Source organism: Suncus etruscus, chromosome 18, assembly GCF_024139225.1.
Source record: "Suncus etruscus isolate mSunEtr1 chromosome 18, mSunEtr1.pri.cur, whole genome shotgun sequence".
NCBI lineage: Eukaryota > Metazoa > Chordata > Mammalia > Eulipotyphla > Soricidae > Suncus > Suncus etruscus.
This window is the reverse complement of record NC_064865.1, coordinates 3,115,916-3,130,728: the sequence shown is the minus strand read 5'-3', so window position 1 is coordinate 3,130,728 and position 14,813 is coordinate 3,115,916. Positions and strand designations below refer to the sequence as shown.

Genomic DNA, 14,813 nt, shown 5'->3' with positions numbered 1-14,813 from the left:
GCAGGGAAAAATAGCTCAGTAAAGGTCCTGGGGCCAAAGGTCCTGGGCCAACTTAGGTCTAAGAGAAGGAGCTAGTTGGTGAGAGTAGGAAAGGGTATGGAGAGTGTGTTTGGTGAGGTCTTAACTTTATCTTAAACCTGCATATTTAAGCGAAACTTTTTCAGCTTCTCCCTTCCAGCCTAGTCCCAGGCACAAGGAGCAAAAATATCCACATGGAATTTGCAGAGAAGAAAAAGACTTTTGGTGAGATCATTCCTAAATGTGTGTGATTGGAACCAGGAAGGAAGCCTGCTTAGGAGGCTTCTAGGACTGGCTAGGAGGCCTCCGCGAGCAGCTCTAGATGCAAACACAGTCTGGACTGGACGTAGGAGCCACTCTGCAGAGTTGAAAGCAAGAAACAAGACACAGCAGATGCCTAGGAACAGGAGGCCCACTGGGCTCAAGGCCTGCTCACCACTGCGCCTGCGCGCGCTGCCCCGGAAGCGGAAGTGCGCCAGAGGTCAAGGCGGCTCCAAGATGGCGGCGCTCACTAGGTTAATGTCTACCTGCGGACAGTTGCTGCGGGGACTGGTGGCTGGCCCTGTCGCCACCCGCTGGGCCCGGCCGCCGGCCCGCGAGTTCCGAGAAGGTGAGTCTGGGACCTCGGCAGGACCGCCTGCAGTCAGGGAGCAGAGTTCTAGCCGTTGCTGTCTCCAGCTTCCCATGCACCTCTCTTCCCTTCCCTGCTGGCAAATCTGAAATTGGGAGACGCTGGCATTCTGGGGGTACACGACCTGGTCCCCCCCATGAGTCCAGAGGCTCTGATTTTCACCTCCTTAGGTCCATGAGAAAGAGCTAGTTGGGGAGGGTATGGAGAGTGTGTTTGGTGAAGTCTTAACTTTTATCTTAGACCTGCATGTTTAAGGGAAGTTTTTGCAGCTCCTCCCTTCCAGCCTAGTCCCAGGCACAAAAAGCAGAAAATCCACAGAAGAAAAAGGGTTTTGACACACACACAAACGCACGCTGGGTCGGAGTGGTAGGGAGAACAGAAAGATCTGTGTAGCTAGTAAGGCCAGAAGAAAAATCTACCCCAATTTAGGGATTTTTTTTTGGGGGGGGGCAAGGATCTGCCAATATATTTTCTGAACCAACATCATTTACGTTAGAGAATCTCTAGGTAGGGACAGGGACACTCGCTCACTCACTCAGTCACTTCACACTACCTCTCTCCGTCTCCCTCCCTCCCTCCCTAGGCCTTGCAGGAAGAGCATCTTCCCAACCCTTTCTTTTTTTTTTTTTTTTTTTTTTTTTTTTTTTTTGTGGTTTTTGGGTCACACCCGGCAGTGCTCAGGGGTTATTCCTGGCTCCAGGCTCAGAAATTGCTCCTGGCAGGCACGGGAGGACCATATATGGGACGCCGGGATTCGAACCGATGACCTCCTGCATGAGAGGCAAACGCCTTACCTCCATGCTATCTCTCCGGCCCCCTTCCCAACCCTTTCTTCCAGGGCAACTTTTTCCCTGGGAGGTGGGTGCTAAAAAGGCCCTTAGACAGATGAAACCTTGGCAGCTGCCAGGTGGTGATTCTGTTTTGCATTCTTCTGAAATCTGCATACACGGGGGCCTGAGAGATAGCCTGGAGGTAGGGCATTTGCCTTGCATGCAGAAAGACATCCTATAGGGTCCCCTGAGCCTGCCAGGAGCGATTTCTGAGCGTAGAGTCAGGAGTAACTCCTGAGCACTGCTGGGTGTGATCCAAAAACAAAGCAAAAAAATAAAAAATACTTTAACCAAGACAAGTGGCTGCACTTAAAGCTACCAAGGAATGAAATCTCAGCAAAGTGTAGATGCATCTTTGTTCTTGAGAATTTTGATTGTAATTAGCATACATATGCTCTCCAGTAAAATGCAGGTTAGAACCGTTTTTACTGTGCTCCTTTGACTCTAATCCTTAAAACACACCCACTTAAAATTTGAGGTTAACTTAAGCTAATATGCATGTACATGGAAATGTAAAAAACACTATGCCTCTAATGTTTAAGGAGTTACGTAAGCTTGATGGCTTTAGATTGCCTTGTGTGCTGTTAAGAAATATTATAATGTGCTACAATCTGGGGACTTGAGGGAAAAAGTAATTGCACATGGATTCTGTTTTATTTATCTTAACTTTTTTTGGTGAAAATTCAAAGTTAAGATATCAGCAAGGGGACTTCTTCTGATAATTATGTTATGGGTGATTGTCCTTCCACTGTAACTTTACCTTATCCTCTTTCTTTGCATCTTTTGTTCTCATAATTCATAATAAAAAATTATAAAAAAAAAAATGCAGGTTAGAGACTCACCCTGTAAAATATAAGGAAAGGGTCCGTTGCCTTGCACAAGCCCATGAATCTCCAGCACTTCATATGGTTCCCTAAACACTGGCAAGAGTAATTCTCGAGTAGAGCCAGGAGTAACCCCTGAGCATTGCCAGATGTAGCCCCAAAACAAAAAAGTATGACAAGATTCAGTTACCAGAAACTGTAAATTCAAGGATGTGTTTTAACTTAGCTTTAGAAAAGGGGGCCCGGAGAGATAGCACAGCGGCTTTTGCCTTGCAAGCAGCCGATCCAGGACCAAAGGTGGTTGGTTCGAATCCCGGTGTCCCATATGGTCCCCCATGCCTGCCAGGAGCTATTTCTGAGCAGACAGCCAGGAGTAATCCCTGACCACCGCCAGGTGTGACCCAAAAAACAAAAAAAAAAAAAAAAAGAAAAGAAAAGGGTGGAATCTGGCTGACTACTGAGTCTTTTAGGATAGACACTTCTGAACAGCTGGAAGTAGGAACAAATAATGGAACATGGAATAAGTTATGGCTGTGTGTATGTGTGTGCGCTTGTGTGTGTGTGTGTGTGGTTTATGTTGGTAAGATTTGGGTGTAATAACTAATTAAAAGTGAGAAATATGGGCCCGGAGAGATAGCACAGAGGTGTTTACCTTGCAAGCAGCCAATCCAGGACCAAAGGTGGTTGGTTGGAATCCCGGTGTCCCTTATGGTCCCCCGTGCCTGCCAGGAGCTATTTCTGAGCAGACAGCCAGGAGTAACCCCTGAGCACCGCTAGGTGTGATTCCCCCCCCCCCCCACCCAAAAAAAAAGTGAGAAATATTTTGAATGGTCATGTTTGTCAGAGGAAAAAAAAAGATCAAAAAAGAAGGGCCAGGGCCAGAGAGATAGCATGGAGGTAGGGCATTTGCCTTGCATGCAGGACAGTGGTTCAAATCCCAGTATCCCATATGGTCCCCCAAGCCTGCCAGGAGCAATTTCTGAGCATTGAGCCAGGAGTAACCCCTGAACGCTGCTGGGTGTGACCCAAAAAAAAAAACAAAAAAAAAAAAAAAGAAAGAAAGAAAAGACGGGTCAGAGTGCTTGCCTTGTCCATAGCCAAGGCACCACTTGTTCAATTCCAGGCACCACAAATGGTCCCTCATGACAGCAGACATGATTCCTGAGCAAAGAGCCAGGAGTAGCCCCTGAGCACCCTCAGGTGTGGCTGAAAAACAAATGAAGAAGCAAAATCTTTTTTTTTTTTTTTTTTTTTTTTTTTGGTTTTTGGGCCACACCCGTTTGACGCTCAGGGGTTACTCCTGGCTATGTGCTCAGAAATCGCCCCTGGCTTGGGGGAACCATATGGGACGCCGGGGGATCGAACCGCTGTCCGTTCCTTGGCTAGCGCTTGTAAGGCAGGCACCTTACCTCCAGCGCCACCGCCCGGCCCCAAGAAGCAAAATCTTAATGAAGACAGCATTAGGGAGGGGGAATGCTGGGGACTGAGCCCAGGGCCTCACACCTGCAAGGCAAGTGTTCTACTGCTTTAAGTATCATCCCCAGCACAAGAGCTGTTTTTTTTTTAAGCCTTAACAGCACTTTAGAGTGGTAGGGGCTAGAGATATATTTTAGGGGCTAAGGCACTTGCCTTGCACAAGTCTATTGGATCCTGGTACCACATATGGTCCCTGAGCACTGTCAGGAGTGACCCTTGAACTCTGATCCCAGAGGAAGCCGAGAACACCATAGAGTATGTGTTGGAACACAAAGAGATCATGCTCATGGTAGAAAGGATTTAGAGAAGTGTCTCATCTGCTCCTACACCACAAAGAAACTTGCCCGTAATATTTTTGAGAGTTTCTACCAGATGTCTGACACAAATAGCTGAATTTACATATCCTGGTTTTGTTTGCTTGTTTATTTGTTTTTTGGGTCACATGTGGTGGTATTCAGGGCTTACTCCCGGGGACTATCTGTGGTTTCAGGGATGAAACCTGGGTCAGCTGCATCCAAGACAGGTGCCTAATCCCTGTGCTGTTTCTCTAGCCCCTACTTACTTTTCTAAAATTAAAAATTAAAAACAGTTCTTTGCTATGTTTCAAATAAGAAGCAAGAATTGTTCTGTATTCCAAAGGAAAATTTGAGACTTCAATTTTTTGTTGTTTTTAAACCGTACTTAGCAATGCTCAGGAATTTCTCCTGGCAGGCTCAGAGGGCCATATTGGATGCCAGGGATCAAACCCAGGTCTGCTGTTTGCAAGGGAAGTGCCCTCCCTCCTTTCACTCCAGCCTCCATGTTTTTTACTCCTTTTTTTTTTTTTTTTTTTTTTTTTTGGTTAACCCCGGCAGTGCTCAGGGGTTCCTCCTAGCTCTGTGCTCAGGAATTGCCCCTGGCAGACACGGGGACCATATGGGGTGCCGGGATTCGAACCACCATCCTTCTGCATGAAAGGCAAACACCTTACCTCCATGTTATCTTCCCCAGCCCCGTTTTTTACTCTTTTTTTTTTTTTTTTTTTTTTTTTTTTTTTTTGTGGTTTTTGGGTCACACCCGGCAGTGCTCAGGGGTTATTCCTGGCTCCACGCTCAGAAATGGCTCCTGGCAGGCACGGGGGACCATATGGGACGCTGGGATTCAAACTGATGACCTCCTGCTTGAAAGGCAAATGCCTTACCTCCATGCTATCTCTCCGGCCCCACCGTTTTTTACTCTTAAACAATATTGTACACCAAGTTGTGGGGAGGAGCCAGGTGTCTTGTTAAAATATTCAATCATCCAGGGACTGGAGTGATAGCACACTGGAATAATAGTGTAGGGCTTTTGCCCTGTGGCCCACCCCACTCCCCCCAAATTCAATCCTGCTTTTCATGTCGTTTTGTTTTGGGTGGGTACACCCGATAGCGCTCAGGGGTTACTCCTGACTCTGCTCAGAAATCGCTCCTGGCTCAGGGAACCATATAGGAGGTCGGGGATTGAACCTGTGTCCATCCTGGGTCAGCCATGTGCAAGGCAAATGCCCCATTGCTGTGCTATCACTTTGGCCCCTCATAAAGTCCTTTTGGTCCTTAATTTTATTCAGGATTCCTGAGGCCTCAGCACTCGTTTCATGCTGAGACTTTCACTCTAACGCTGTGGACCTCATCTGGGGCTCACTGGACAATGTCTAGAGACATTTTCTTTAATTCTTGACATTTGGTGAGTAGAGGCTTAAGATGTTGGCAAACATTTTATAGTGGCTAGCCATAATAAAGAACTTCCTGGGCTGGAATGCTGGTTATGCTGCTTTGAGAAATCCTAGTCTCAAATTTGAAGGACACACAGGGATAGAGTTCAAGTTTTACATATATATATATATATATATGTATATGTATACATATATATATGAAACATATATATGTATATATATATGTATATGTATACATATATATGAAACATATATATGTATATATATGTGTGTATATATATATATATATATATATATATATATATATATATATATATATATATATATATATATATATATATATATGAAACCTGGGTTTGATTCTTGAAACAGCATGATTCCCTGAGTACCACCAAGAGCAACGGCCCACATCATCAAAATACCCCTTTCCAAAAGAGAGGGACACACAAAACCAATAAAAGAGGATGATGGTGCCAGAGATGGTACTTTTGGTACAGTGCCTGCCTTGCATGAGTCTGACCCAGGTTTGATCCCTGGCACCACATATGGTTCCCCCTGAGCACCTCCGGGAGTGATCCCAAAGTGCAGAGCCAATAGTAAGCCCTGAGACTACTGGGTGTGCCCCCAAACCCTAAACATTAAAGTTCCTAGATAGTACAGGAAGTAAGGCACTTGCCTTGCATGTGGTAGACTTGTGACCCCAGAAAACTACCAGCAATGCCCCTTACCCTCAAGTGAAATATGATGGAAAAAGATAAAAGTTATGGTTTATTATAATTATTAAGTACCTGCTACCAACATAGCACTGAATTGTCTTGTTGGGTTTTTTTTTGGGGGGGGGGGCACACCTAGCAGTACACAAGGTTTACTCCTGGCTCTGCTCAGGGATCATTTCTGGTGGGCTCAGGGAACCATATCAGGTGCCAGGGACTCAACTTGGTTAAGCACATGATAGGCAAACAGCCTACTTGCTGTACTGTTGCTCTGGCTCTTGTTTAAGTCTTATTTATTCAGTCTTTTTTTTTTTTCTTTTTTTTTTTTTGGTTTTTGGTTTTTGGGTCACACCCGGCAGCGCTCAGGGGTTACTCCTCAGAAATCACTCCTGGCAGGTTTGGGGGACCATATGGGATGCCGGGATTCAAACCAACATCCTTCTGCATGCAAAGCAAACGTCTTACCTCCATGCTATCTCTCCAGCCCCTTTACTCAGTCTTCTTTTTTTTTGGGGGGGTGCTCAGGGGTTACTCTTGGCTATCTGCTCAGAAATAGCTCCTGGCAGGCACAGGGGACCATATGGGACACCGGAATTCGAACCAACCACCTTTGGTCCTGGTTCGGCTGCTTGCAAGGCAAAGGCCGCTGTGTTATCTCTCCGGGCCCTATTCAGTCTTTTTTTTTTTTTTTTTTTTTTTTTTTGGTTTTTGGTTTTTGGGCCACACCCGGTGACGCTCAGGGGTTACTCCTGGCTATGCGCTCAGAAGTCACTCCTGGCTTGGGGGACCATATGGGACGCCGGGGGATCGAATCGCGGTCCGTCCTAGGCTAGCGCAGGCAAGGCAGGCACCTTACCTCCAGCGCCACCGCCCGGCCCCATATTCAGTCTTCTTTTTTTTTTTTTTTTTTTTTTTTTTTGGTTTTTGGGCCACACCCGGCGGTGCTCAGGGGTTCCTCCTGGCTGTCTGCTCAGGAATAGCTCCTGGCAGGCACGGGGGACCATATGGGACACCGGGATTTGAACCAACCACCTTTGGTCCTGGATCGGCTGCTTGCAAGGCAAACACCGCTGTGCTATCTCTCCGGGCCCATATTCAGTCTTCTTAAAGGTGGATGTGAGTGACATTTTTCTAGGTGAGGAGATGTGACCCAAAGGATTTGAAGCTGCGTGCTATACACAGAAGGAAGTCAAACCAGTTCTTCTCTCCACTGTCTCATCTTAGTAATACTCCATTACAGGCCTCTCTCTGCTTCCTTCCTGCCCAGTACCATTCTTTGTCTTTCTGACTGACCATGCAAGAATGAGAAAAGATTGCATCCATGTCTCCCTTATTCTTAGAGCCCTTTGGAAGGAAATGTATTTAAAACAAGAAAAGTAAACATGCGATCATACAAATTAATATTAACAAGCTGTCAGACACCTGGAATGATTGTGTGTTGAACTCAGTAAAAGCTGAAGGGAATATTTTTCCCCCTTCTTCCATTTGGTTTGAAAGGGCTTGCCGGAGGACTTAAGCATTCCAGAGTGCTTGGCAATATGAGCAGCACCCATAACAGCTCTGGGAGAATAACGAGCGTGTTCAAAGCCTAAAAGACTTCAAGAGACAGTCGGGAGTAACCTGGTGGCCGGAAGAGATTTTTATGCAGCCCTGAGACTCCTCAGACTAAAGTTTGAGTGTGAAAAGAAAACAGGGGAGGTGGGATAATAGGGAACCATCAATGGTAGAATGAAAGGTAAATAGGAAGTGGAGCTTGAGCCAGAAAGGAGTTTGAGAAAGGCAGCCTATGACCAGAAGTCCAGGTACATACACACCAGTCGCTCCCTGACCCCATGGCAGGCTGCAGCCGCCCTTGAACCTTCGTGCCTTTCATTTACTCCATCCCTGCATATGCTGCTTGGGACCTGGTTTCCATGGATTCTTTCTAAGAAGAACCTTACTTTCTGGCACCTCCTGAGCCGCCCTGCCCTCATTCATCGTCCTTGCTTCCTCCTTGCCTAAATAGTTAGGCCTTTATGCCGCTGTTGTTCACCATGTGTTTATGTGGTCTCTGGGCCTGTTTGGTTCACTGTCATCTCACCGCATCCCTGTTTGCGGTGACAGTTAAAGTTCAGTTGGACTTGGACTGCATCCTGGGCGAGTATTTACTCAAGCACTAAAAGGGCCTCTTTACAAGGTACGGACTTTTATTACTGTGACGTCCCCATACTTGCTTTAGTTTCCTCTCTCCAAGTCGTCCTGGCCAGCTAAAGGAGCCAGAGTAGGTGGAGCAGGACTGTCCCCTTGTGAAGCGCATCTTTTCACGCATGTGTCTGAAACCGCTGGGGCCTTCACGTCTCTTCGAATCTCAGACCTTGAGGTCGACCCCCACCTCTTTCTCAGCAATTTTTCCAGTCAAGCCTCCCTCTCTTTAGCCCAGTCTTTCCTCACCACCCCCCACTTCCCCTGAATGACGAGGCAGCCAGGGATGAAATGGAGCTCAGGTTCTGTTTGGTTTGTGCATGCACATTGGAAATCAATACTATTTTGATTCCTATCTCCTGTTTTCAGAGTCTAAGCTCTACTCTCTTCCTCAGGCTCCAGCCAGGCCTCTCTGCCCCTCCCCAGGAGAGGGAGACCCCACCCTGCCTGACTCCATCCCCTGTGAGTTCTCAGGTCATTCCTTCTGGTTTGACAAATTATCCCTACAAGATAAGCATCTGCCTATTGTTTTAGCCACTGGCTTGTAGTAAGATGATTCACTGGCTCTGGGTTGCTATGTGGGGAGCTAAAGAGCAGCCGAGCTCGCCACAGGCTTTGATCTCGTTTCCAGGGGCCGGCGGGATGACTTCAGGGTTTGGGTCTCTGCCGGGAGTGATGCATGTTTTGTTAGACTTGTTTACCTCATGGTTCGGGGCCCAAGTGTCTCCACAGAGCTGGGGAGCCACGTGTTTATCCGCTTTGTGGTTCCAGGCACTGTTCTGGGGGAATGTGGCTCTCCTTGTATTACCTCTAGGGATTCTTCTAAACCTATCCCCCTGGAGCTCATCCAAGGGGTTCAATCCCAGGCACCCACCGGATTCTCCCAAGCACCAACAGACACAACCCCTGAGCACTGTCATGTGTGACCCAGATACCAAGAAGGGGGGAGAAAAAACACACACCCCCACACCTGTTGTTATTCGAATCTGGCCTCCTCCTCACTTTGGTGCATTTGCCTGGGAAGCCCTACTGGGCCAGGCCAGGGTCCTCCTGTTAGACACTGTGCGATGATCATCCCCTGGCATCTGTGCTGGCCTCCAGACTGAGCACCAGGTTGAGTCTCATCCACATCCCGTTTGGGCTGGTCTCTGTTCGGAACAAGTAGATCCGTGTGTGGGGTGACGCAGTTGCTTTTACGGGGAGCAAACCCTTCTGCCTTTGAATTGATGAGTGAGTGCAGTGTTCGCTGGAGAAAACCTCCAGGCCTTTCTGGCCATTATTGCTCCTTTGTGTATCCAGGGTTGGACCTGGCGAGACTCTCAGGTTGGTCAGAGTAATGAGTCTTTATGAATGGCCTTGCCCAGAAAACAAACGGGGAACAAGTCCAGGCGGTCTGTGTCCAATTAGGTGTCGGTCACAATGCTCAGTGAACACAGATGCTGCTGCCATGGGCCTCTGGCTGGGCTAGGATCGCTTCATGTGTCTCCCTAGACCTTCTCTTTCTATCTTCATTGTTTGCTTTTAGTACAAAAGCAGTGCCTGTTATTTTAGAGACTTTAGTGTGTACGGTAGATATACAGAAGAAATGTAATCCTAAAAACGTTCCACTCGTGTCCTTAGGTCAAGCACTTTGGGGTCTGAGCCCCTTCAGACCAAGTGGCCTGGGGTCTTTGCTGGTGGGGATCTGTCTCGATGAGGTCTGTGTTCCCACTGGAGAACTGGATGCTCTTTCTGATTTGTATCTTTTCTTGCAGTGGCTAGGTGCTGAGGCAAACGGAATAGTGGTAGCCAAGCTGCTGGTAAAATATGGTCATGATATTTTGGCAGTTCTCCCCTGGTTTGTGTGGGCCCAGATTCTCTGTTGTGCTAATTAACTGTCTGAAGGGGACCATGAGAAATTTGTTCCCCAAAGCTCCAGCTAGTGCCTCTTGAGTATCTGCTGGTTAGCAGCTCCTAGACTAGCTGCAGCAGCTTCTCTCGAAGAAATGAAAGTGAACTCCACAAGCCTTGTGTTGCTTCAGTTTGCAAACATGAGCTGTCACCGTGGGTCCTCTGTGGTAGGTAGTTAGATCTGTCACTGCAGCCAGCTTAGTGAGAGAGGACACTCTTGCAGCCTGGTGCTTGGAAGAGCCTCTGCTGGCCCTTGGGTTCTCCTCACTGTCTCAGACATCTCTGCCCTAGACAGTGTGAATGGGAGGATGATGCTCAAGTCTGGGCTTGTGGCACCCTCCACGAATCTTGGCCTGCATCCTGAGCCTGTGGGTCCCTTTTCCACCCATCCCTTTTCTGTGTGGTGACCTCGTGCCACCCTTGCAGGGTGAGGATTGGAGAAGAGGAGCAATCTTGCATGCAACCCACATGCTCTTTCAGACTGAACTTCCAGTTCCTCGGGATCGGTGTCTGTTCCAAGCTCACCAACACTGCAGCCTGAGTGTGTGCCCTTCCGTAGGGCTGCCCCCCCAACACACACACACACACACACACACACACACACACACACACGTATGCACGAATATGCACTCCTAGGTGGTTCATTGCTAATGATCACTGTAGGGTAGGATCAGACCACTTCCCTGGGACAGAACCAATTGCTTGCTAATCCAAGACATGATCTTACTTGGGCATCTGAGTTCTCCCTCCCTCAACCCCCCCCCCCCAGTGCCTACACACCCACAGGGCATCGAGCCTTGGCCCTTGGAGGGCATCCCTGCCCGCTCGCTCTTCCAGTTGGGGGCCGTGGGAGAGTGCAGACCGGGCTCCGTGTTTCTGCCTGCGTAGAACTGAACTGTTACTTGAGACTCCCTGTTCCTTATTAAACGGCTGGCCTAATTCCCCCCTTTATCTCTGCAGTGGTCGAGATCCAAGAAGGGAAGACGACCATAGTAAGTATCATCGAGGTGGCCACTCCCAACCTCTCCAACACTTGGAACTGCCTGGCTGCAAACCAGACTCCTGGCTCCAGGGTCAGCTCCCTCTGTGCCCATAAATCCCACCGTCTGCTCTTTTCCACGCTGTGTGCTGCGGAGGGACTAATCAGGACCAGTCGCTGTGCCTGGACCCAAGGCAGCGCTGACTCGCTCAAAGTGGCCTTTTGCATGATGGTCTCCGAGGCCTTTGCTCCTAGTGTCTTTGGCAGGTGATGCATCTATTTCCCAAAGGGGAAACTAAGGCAGTGGGGCTAGTGAGCCAGAGGAAGCAGTGCCAAGGGCTGGCCTCCTGGCCCTCAGACCTGAACCTTGATGCTCTCAGAGCCGCTGTGCTGTTGAAAGGCAACACTCTGGGAGCCAGTGGCGCCACAGAGAGCCCTTGCCCTGTGTGTGTGAGGCCCAGAGTGCTAGAGTGGCGTCACTGTGGGGCCTGGCCTGTCTGCATGCAGGGAGAGAGCGAAAATGGGTCTTCATCTCTCCCCGTCCCCCCCTTCCCCTCCTTGGCCCACTACCACCACCACCTTGGGTCAGGAGTCATGGGGCCTAGATTATCCCGTAATCTCTAGAACACAACCTTATTCTCCCATGGCCTTCCGTGTCTCTGGAAAATCCTCAGGCTCTCCACAGAGTTCCCAGAAGCCTCTGTGACTCCCCAAGTCAGCAGGGATTTAACCTTCTGGCAGCCCACCAGGCTCAGTCCTCCCTAAGCAGTGCTGGCCCTCAGAATAGACCCCTGAGGGGTTCCCCCACCCCGAAGTCTACCCCAGGACACACTGCACCATTTCCCTGCTCTGCCTCTGAACACTCCTTTTTAGGGTCCTCCCTTCCCTGTAGGACCTCCCTCCCTCCCTCCCTTCTTATTTGGTTCCCCCAACCAAAGGGAAAAAAAAACAAAAAAACACTTCATTTCACTCTGTAAACTTTGTGCTAGTGGAAAAACATAGCCTGGCTTTGGAGTAGAAAGTGTTCCTGTGGGGTAAGCATGCTGGAGAATGAAGATGGAGACTGGGGTCCCTGAGCCAATCTCCAGTCCTTGGGGGAAGAGGTGCTTCCCTGGGCATCTGACCTGCAGAACAAGCCCATCGCCTCTCTCACAACAGTGCTGTGCTTTGACCTGTTATCACTGCATAAGCCAGCAGCTTGGGGGCTCAGCATATGCGTTCTCCTTCTCCCCATCCCAGGCCCTCAAGATGTGCCACATCTCCTCCCCGACCCCACACACACACACACACTATCCCCCACCATCCCTATTCCTGCCCTACTTGCATTATAATAGCTTTGGCAGAAAGGTGTTTGTTCACAGCATCCATAGAGCTTAACATGGCTCCCAGCGCCGTTGTCCTTTGCCTGCTCTCTCTCGGGAGACAGTCACATCTCTCCCAGATGTATCTCCCCCCCCCCCCATCCTAAGTCCGAGGCCTCAGCCAGCAAGACTTTCCCATTGCAGCCAACTCCCCACCCTTGCTTTATTGTGCTGCATCAATGCAGGGCTTTGTCACAGGATACAGCTGGGCCATGGTGGTCATGTCACATGTGGCTTCAGTGGAATTGGAAAGGCAGCATCCAAAATAGGAAGGCAAAGTGGAAGGTGGGGTACATCCTCTGGCTTTTTTTGGTGTTTTTTCCTTTATTTGGGGGCCGCACTCAGTTGTTCTCAGGTCTTACTCCTAATTGGTACACTGAGGACCATATGGGCTGCTAGGAATTGAATTTAGGTCAGCTGTGTGCAAGGCAAGCCCCTTTCTCCCTGTGTTATCTTTCTGGCCCTGTCCTAGGGTTTTTGTTTGTTTTTTGGTTTGGGGGCCATACCAGCAGTGCTCAGGAGTTTCTCCTGGCTCTGCACTCAGAAATCAGTCCTGCAGACTTGGGGACCATATAGGATACTGGAAATTGAAACACTTCCACTGTGTTATCACTCCGGCCCCTCTCTTAGATGTTTTGTTTTTTGTTTGGTTTTGGTTTGGGGGCCACATCCGGTGACGCTCAGGGGTTACTCCTGGCTATGCACTCAGAAATCGCTCCTGGATCGGCTGTTTGCAAGGCAAACGCCGCTGTGCTATCTCTCCGGGCCCTCTCCTAGGTTTTTTTTTTTTTTTGGGGGGGGCCACACCCGTTAGATGCTCAGGGGTTACTCCTGGCTACGCGCTCAGAAATTGCCCCTGGCTTGGGGGGACCATATGGGACACTGGGGGATCGAACTGGAGTCCGTCCTAGGCTAGCGCAGACAAGGCAGATGCCTTACTGCTTGCACCACTGCTCTGGCCCCTCTCCTAGGGTTTGTTTGTTTGTTTGTTTGTTTTTTGGGGGTGGGCCATACCTGGCAGTGCTCAGGGGTTACTCCTGGCTGTCTGCTCAGAAATAGCTCCTGGCAGGCACGGGGGACCATAGGGGACACTGGGATTGGAACCAACCACCTTTGGTCCTGGATCGGCTGTTTGCAAGGCAAACGCCGCTGTGCTATCTCTCCGGGCCCTCTCCTAGGTTTTTTTTTTTTTTGAGGGGGGGGGGCCACACCCGTTAGATGCTCAGGAATTACTCCTGGCTACGCGCTCAGAAATTGCCCCTGGCTTGGAGGGACCATATGGGACACCGGGGGATCGAACCGTGGTCCTTTCCTTGGCTAGCGCTTGCAAGGCAGACACCTTACCTCTAGCGCCACCTCGCCGGCCCCTCTCCTAGGTTTTTTTTTTTTTTTTTTTTTTTTTTTGGTTTTTGGGCCACACCCAGTAACGCTCAGAAGTTGCTCCTGGCTTGGGGGACCATATGGGACACCAGGGGATCGAACCGAGGTCCGTCCAAGGCTAGCGCAGGCAAGGCAGGCACCTTACCTTTAGCGCCACCGCCCGGCCCCCTCCTAGGTATTTTTAAGAGAGGAAAAAGGCAGGTGAGCAGCCAAGGAGCTGCCTGCATATAGGTTCAGCTGGGATATCACTTCCTTGACACTCTGAATACCAGATACTACATTTTATTCTTGGTGGGGGCCATCTTGTGCACTGTGGGATGGTCAGGAGTACCTTCTCTCCTAGTTGTGAGCGTCAAAAACATCACAGACATTGGGGGTTGGGGTAGACAACTAAGTAATGGCAGATTGAGTGCCCCAGCAGAGACTCCTTTAGGAACACAGCCAAAAGCATATGACTGGGAGTGAGACTTCCTTTGAGTGCTCCATCTAAGTAGTTTGACATTACCCTGTGCATGTATTTTTTTTTCAATATAGAAGTTCTATATTTTTAATATTTATTTAAGCACCATGATCACAAACATGTTTATAGTTGGGTTTCAGTCATATAAAAGCATACCCCCCTTCACCAGTGCAACCTTCCCACCACCAACGTCCCCAATCTCCCTCCTCCCCAACCCTCTGCCTATCTTTGAGACAGGCATTTTATTTCTCTCACTACCATTACGTTGCCTGTGCATGTATTCAGTCTTTCCAACAAGCAGGGAAGAGGGCTGATTTTTGGTGGTATTCCATTGAGAAGGAAAAGTGGGATTTGCTGGTAGAGCAAACCCTCCCTCCTGC

The 14,813-nt window shown here is 49.0% G+C and overlaps 1 protein-coding gene across 2 annotated transcripts in view; it reads left to right on the top strand.

Annotated features, from left to right (window-relative positions):
* Positions 1-498: 498 nt before the first annotated feature.
* Positions 499-14,813, top strand: part of MRPS18A (mitochondrial ribosomal protein S18A) — a 145,218-nt gene continuing 130,903 nt past the window's right edge. For both annotated transcript variants that reach the window (XM_049765540.1, XM_049765539.1), the window contains exons 1-2: positions 499-628; positions 11,214-11,245. In XM_049765540.1, coding sequence (XP_049621497.1) covers positions 517-628; positions 11,214-11,245 — 144 coding nt within the window. In that variant the 5' untranslated portion in view covers positions 499-516. The remainder of the gene's footprint in view (positions 629-11,213; positions 11,246-14,813) is intronic.